Below are 6,263 nucleotides of genomic sequence, written 5' to 3'. Positions count from 1 at the left end.
CTATTCATCTCCGGCAATCTTAGTGACCTCCCAGACGGCGTTACCTACCGTAATCGCAGTTCGGCTGCGACAAGGTCTACCACGACCTCTGCCGGCCATGGGGGAGGTGAGGAGTGCACTGGAACTTGAGGGACTTGGGCGTCGGACGGGTCCTGCTCTTCTGGAACTGCAGCGTCAGCTCTAATACGTAGAAGGCATGAGGGTCACACCAACCTTCAACATCGCCGCTAACGCCAGCCCTGTGACCGCCCTTGCTCTGGGACCCATCGCTGTACACCTCAATGCCATCCATCTCTGGATCCGTGATGGCATCTTCCCTACCATGCTCTACCCCATCCTCATCCTCAGCTCTATTAGCATGGTGGTCCATCTCTCGGGAACCGTCTTCAGCCTGACCGTCCTTGGCACTATCAGATCGTAAATTATCCTCGAGGTCTCCCAATTTTTGGCATTTGTCCTCAGCTGCACGGTCCTCAAACCTCAGATCAGTGTCAGGAAACTGGTCGACGTCTAGCCAGCTGCTGTCTTGATGCTCTTGAAGGTTCAGTGCAACAGTAACAGGCCCTTCCGCGCCCCTACCGCCAGTCACGGTCTTCTTTATCTTGTCCTTATCTAAACTGCTGACGCTAGGCGATACGGCGCAGGTAGGGGTGGTAGCGGACGAGGTTTCGTGTCCGATATTGCTGCCCGAATCGTCTGAAGAAGAGGAGTCATCGCCGCTGTCCACCTCGATCAGGTCACCTACCGATGGTCAGTGCCAGCCTTGAGATGTGGTTTCAGCCTACTCACATGCGGTTTTCCCGGCTATGGGCTTGCCGAGGATCCTAGATTTGCAGGGCGGCCCTGGAGGGTGATGGAAGCGGGAGCGATCATCGCCTCTGACGGCGCGTTCACCGGGCGTACTCGTATCTTGTTTGTCCGCCTCGGTGCTGTTGCTTGAACTTCCCCTTAGCGGTCCCGTGCCCCATCCAGGGGGCATCTTGAAAACTGGTGTCGAGTCACCCCTCCAGCCCTCAACACCAGAATCGTTCTCAACGCGCAGAGACACCGGTATACTATTGTCCGAACTCCATAAAGTGTATGCTCCAGGCTTTTTCGCAGATGTCAGAGCTTGGCGGCTCTCGCACTGTTCGTTAACAGTGGGAACGTTGCCGTTGTGTGCTGGAGGCCGCTTATCCCCACACGGACCTGACTTGGATGGGGGTTTCTCGTAGAAATTGATGGCACCCAAATCAACAAAGGCCATTCTGAGATACAACGTGCGAAGGGGATCAGGCGATTTAGACGGATCGATTCGCTTGAGCTGAGGAGGTCTGGGTGGGAATTCGAAATAGAGAGCAAATCGAGGGGAGGAGGGTCATTTATGCTGAGAGGTGCAAGTATCACCCCCGAGCACCTTCCCAGCGCCCAAAATTCGCACCTTCCCTCCGTCACCCTAAGGTACTCGATCGCCGATCGCTCGTCAGTCCTCATATCAGCTGGTATACACTGGCAAAGCTCTCGGCCGTTGCAACCTCGTATTCGACCCAACCGCTCGCGCAGCTAGACAGGGGCGTCCACATCTCTGGATCCACCTGGAGCAAATGGATCTTCGAGCTGAGCCTTCCCGTGACGCATCGGCTGTGTCACTCCTCCACGATCCTCAGCGCAAAGCGGATCGATGTCTCAAAGCCTCCACTCACGTACCCTGCATGCAGCAATCGCGGGACACAGCTACAGCAATCTCCTTCTCCAAGCTCCTTCATCATCCAACCAGCACTCCCCTAGGTTTCACAGGAGACAGGTTCTCTTGGGGTCATGTCTCATCTTCGACCAGCTGACCTTCCGCAGCCGTCTCATCCGTGAAGTTGCTGCCTGAAAGGTCCATGACGCTCGATTCCGAGGAGGTCTCGAACTTGGGAGGACAAGGATATGGCTCAAACGAGCCAGCTTGATTCGTTACGCATGAAGGACGCCGGTTTGAGTCGCGTACGCCTCCTCGGAGGTATTCCTTGATCCAGGCAATGCTTGTGAAGCAGTCGCCTCTCCGGAAAAACGAATCTGCCTCATGAAACTCAAGCGAGCTGAGCTGGACCAGCGCAGCCCAGTCAATCCTTACCGGATTCGATGTAGGAAGGTCAGCAGACTGCCTGACAGCTCAACTTCGAGCTATGCATCGGTGGCGCAGCAAAAGTTTGCTCAGAGGCGTGAGGCATTTCTTCGATTGGCTGTCGCCGCGACAAGGGCAGCACAGACCCGAGATCGTGTACACCAACGATTCCCTCATCCCCACACCGATCGCTCAGCTCACCGCAGGGGTGCGGCAGTGGTTGGCTCCTGCTCATCACCAGTGTTTTAGCTTCAGAACTTAGCCTTTCAGAGGCAGGTCATCTGATCCTCGCCAAAGCAGAATCTGGTGTAGACGCAGCCAGGTAGAGATGTAGAAAGGCTGAGCACTCGTGATGAGGTGTGAGGCATTTTCTTCACTGGTCGTGTTGTGGCCGTCCGGCAATGCCACTGTCTCTCAGCCGTGAGATCGTCGCTTCAAGCTGAAGCTCTTGACTAGTGCCGTTACAGAAACAACAGTCGGTTGAGCAAGGGTGAGACGGTGGCTGGCGAAGGTAGACAGGGTACGACGGTGCAGAACTGCTAAGATTGGCACTTTCCAGCTCCCCCCGCCACCCCCAAAATGGCATCATCACCACGTTCGAGCTGGTCTGGGGCAGTAACGTAGAGACAGGCGGAGGCCAAAGTAGAAAGTGCAGCCCCATCACCAGCTCCGGATGTAGATCACCCTGACCGAAGTGGGAGGGCCAAGGTAGAGATTGAGCGCCGACGATCGATACGAAGATGTCGCATGCCAGGTGGAGGCATGACGATCGGCGATGGTCGGCAGAAAGGGGGGCGTAGATCCCTGAAAGAGCGAAAGGATGGTCGGTATGGGCAGAAAGATGAAGGAGAGTGGGAGCACCGCGAGAGGTGGAGGGTCTTTATACCTCGAGAAAGCGGCGTGCGAGCCAAGGCGCAGCGCTTGACCCGAAGCGGGCGCGCCAAACCCGAAGGGGCGCGCACCAGGCCGGACGCAGGAACGGGCGCCCCTTTCACTAGGACGGATATTATTTTTTATTATAAATTATTAAATATAATAATTTTAAATTATAAAAAATAATTTATTTTTAATTTATAGAAATTAATATACAAAAAGTTAAAAATTAATAATAAGTTTTTAATAGCTTATTACTTAAAAACTAATAAATAAATAAAATAAATAAATTAAAAGATTAAAACTTACTTTTAAATATTTATTAATATTTACTAAGATAATTAAGTTAATTTCTTATTTATAATAAGGTTTATTTATATTAATATAAATTCTATAACTATAAGTATATTATTATTTTTTATTTTAAATATTTTCTATTTATAAATAAGCTTTTTTTAAAATAATATTAAATATATTAACTTTTATAAATACTTATAAATAGCCTATATAAAAGATATTTTAATAAAAATAGAAGCTATTATTAAAAAATATTAAAATTATATTATTAAAACTTAAAAATAAATAATAATTTAAATTAATTACTATAAATAAAATATAAAATATAAAATAAGTAATTATATTTAATTAAAAATAAATAATCTTAAAACTATATAAATAAATAAGAAACTAGATTATAAATAAATTAGTTTTTTTAAAATACTTTATAAAATTAAATATTTATATAAACTAGATTTACCCCTTTTAATAAAATATAATAAAGTATTTTATATAAAACTTTTAAAAAAAATCTTAATATTCTATTTTTTAAATAGATTAACTTAAAGCTTAAACCTATTATTATTAATAATAAAAAGGAATATAGTATAAAATATATATTATAGTCTTATTATAGTTATAATATATTATAATATTATATTAAATAAAAAAATATTAAATATAATAATTAATAGTATAATATATATAGTTTTAATTATTTATTTAAGCTAGTAATAGAATTTTATTATTATTACTTTATAGCTATAAATAATTTTAATAAATTACCTTACTATTATATAAAATATTTTTAAAAATTATAATATTCTAATTTATACTATTTTAATTATATATATATATTATTTACTTTATTAATACTTTTTATTAATAATATTATAATATAATAAAAAAAATTAAAAAAAAAGAAAATAATTTTATTAAGATTTAAACTTAAAGTTTCTTTTTAAAAAGTAGGTAGCTAAGGTAATAGCTACTTACTATTAGTATAAACTAGTTTTTAACTTAGCTTAAATTACTTTTTTTTAAAAAGTATATTATTATTATATTATAAAACTTATAAAAAAAATTTATAAAAAATAAGCTTATAAATAATAAAAATAGCTTTATTAAGATTTATTCTTAGAATTTATAAGTTCTATAGAACTAGAATAATAACTATTTATTATTAGTATAAATTAGCTTCCTATTAAGTCTAAGTTTTAGAATTATATATATATTATTTATTATATTATAAAGCTTATTATTATAAAAAACTATAAAAAAAAATTTATAAAATAACTTTTAAACTTAAAGTATAAAAGTATTTAATATATATATTAATAAAGGTTTAATTTAATAATAATTATAATAAAGTTTATATTATAGTTTTGCTTTTCTAAACTAAAAAAAGTAAAATCTTAATTATAAAAGTATATAAATTAAAAAACTTAATAGCTATATAATAATAATAATAAAATCTTAATATTTTTTACTTATTATAATTATAAGTTTATTATTTAATAACTTTTTAATATAATTTTTAATTATTTTTAATTAATTTAAATATTTTTTTTATTAAAATAAAAATATAAAAAAAATATTAAAATAAAAAAAAGCTATAATTAACTTAGTTTTAAATTAATTTTTTTTAATAAAAAATTAATTAAAAAACTAAGTTATAGCTATTTCTAATACTAATTTTAAGTTAAATTACTTATTTTTTATTATTAATAAAAAAGCTAATACTATAGGATAAAACTTATTAATTTTATTAAAATTTAAATTTAATTTTTTAATCCTAACTATATAAAATACTAATTAATAAGTATTCTACTTATAAAACTAGAATATAATTAACTATACTATAGGATTGCTTAACAAAACTAAAAACTATTAAAAAAATATTTAAGTTAAATAGAAAAATATAATAAAACTAAAAAAGGATTATTTATTAAAATACTTAAATATAATTCTTATTTTAGTTTAAATTTTTTAGAAATATAGTTTCTATACTTAATAATAAAGCTATTTAGTTATTTTATAAAAAAATTAAAATATAAGAATAAAATATATAATTATTAAATTTTTAATAACTATTAAAAAGTTTAACTTTTTAATTAATATAAAATTTTACCTATACTTTAGACTATTTATAACTAATATAAAAATATATTTTAATAGAAAGAGGGGGTATTATTATAATTTAGATTATATTTTTTTTAATTATATAAAAATAGTAATATTAAAAGCTTAATAAGTATTATAAACTATTCTTATATAAGGGTAAATATATATAAACTAAAAAGTTAATATATAGTAATATTTATTAGATATATAAGTAGGGTTTCTACTTAAGATAGAGCTAGTTCTCTATCTTAGTTCTTTTTATCTTTCCTAAGCCTTAAAAGCTAGTTTTTACCTCTAAGTAAACTCTTAACAAGTTTATTAATAATAATATTATCTTTTCTTAATATATAATTAATTTAGAATTTATATTATATTAATAACTTTATTTATCTTATTTATTATTAATTTAGTTATTTTATTATTATAAAGTATATTAAGTTTTTATAATCTATAAATATTTTAATATTTTTTACTTTTTCTATATATATTCTTTAATATTAAAATATATTAACTATTACTATTAACTCTTTATTATAAATATTATAGTTTTATTTTATATTTATTATTTTATATAAATAATATATTATAAAATACTATTTATTATCTATTTTCTATTATAAATATACTTTTATTATTATATTTAATATATTAATTTTAATTTAAATTATTTTTCTTAATTAAAAAGTTCTTAATATTAAAGTTTTTATATATTTCTTTTTTAACTAATTAAATATTTATTATTATTTTTTAATTTAATTATATTTTATTTCTTTTTTTATTAACTTTATTAAAAGTAATATAATTTATAAAAACTTTTGTATAAATTTTTTATTAAAGTTAATTATTTTAAAAAATAATTAAAATTCTTTAACTATTATTAGTTTTAACTAATCTAGTATTA

At 32.8% G+C, this 6,263-nt stretch overlaps 1 protein-coding gene across 1 annotated transcript; it reads right to left on the bottom strand.

Moving 5' to 3' along the window:
* Nucleotides 1–1,246, bottom strand: KY384_005277 (uncharacterized protein; the record flags this gene model as incomplete). Its single annotated transcript, XM_044813778.1, has 3 exons — nucleotides 1–152; nucleotides 214–741; nucleotides 790–1,246. 3 exons carry the CDS (start codon nucleotides 1,244–1,246, stop codon nucleotides 1–3), a joined length of 1,137 nt encoding a protein of 378 aa, XP_044669079.1.
* Between the last annotated feature and the right edge of the window lie 5,017 nt (nucleotides 1,247–6,263).

Source organism: Bacidia gigantensis (genome assembly GCF_019456465.1).
Source record: "Bacidia gigantensis strain McMullin 20006 chromosome Unknown contig_245, whole genome shotgun sequence".
Classification (NCBI taxonomy): Eukaryota; Fungi; Ascomycota; class Lecanoromycetes; order Lecanorales; family Ramalinaceae; genus Bacidia; species Bacidia gigantensis.
This window is presented reverse-complemented; position numbering and strand designations above follow the sequence as displayed.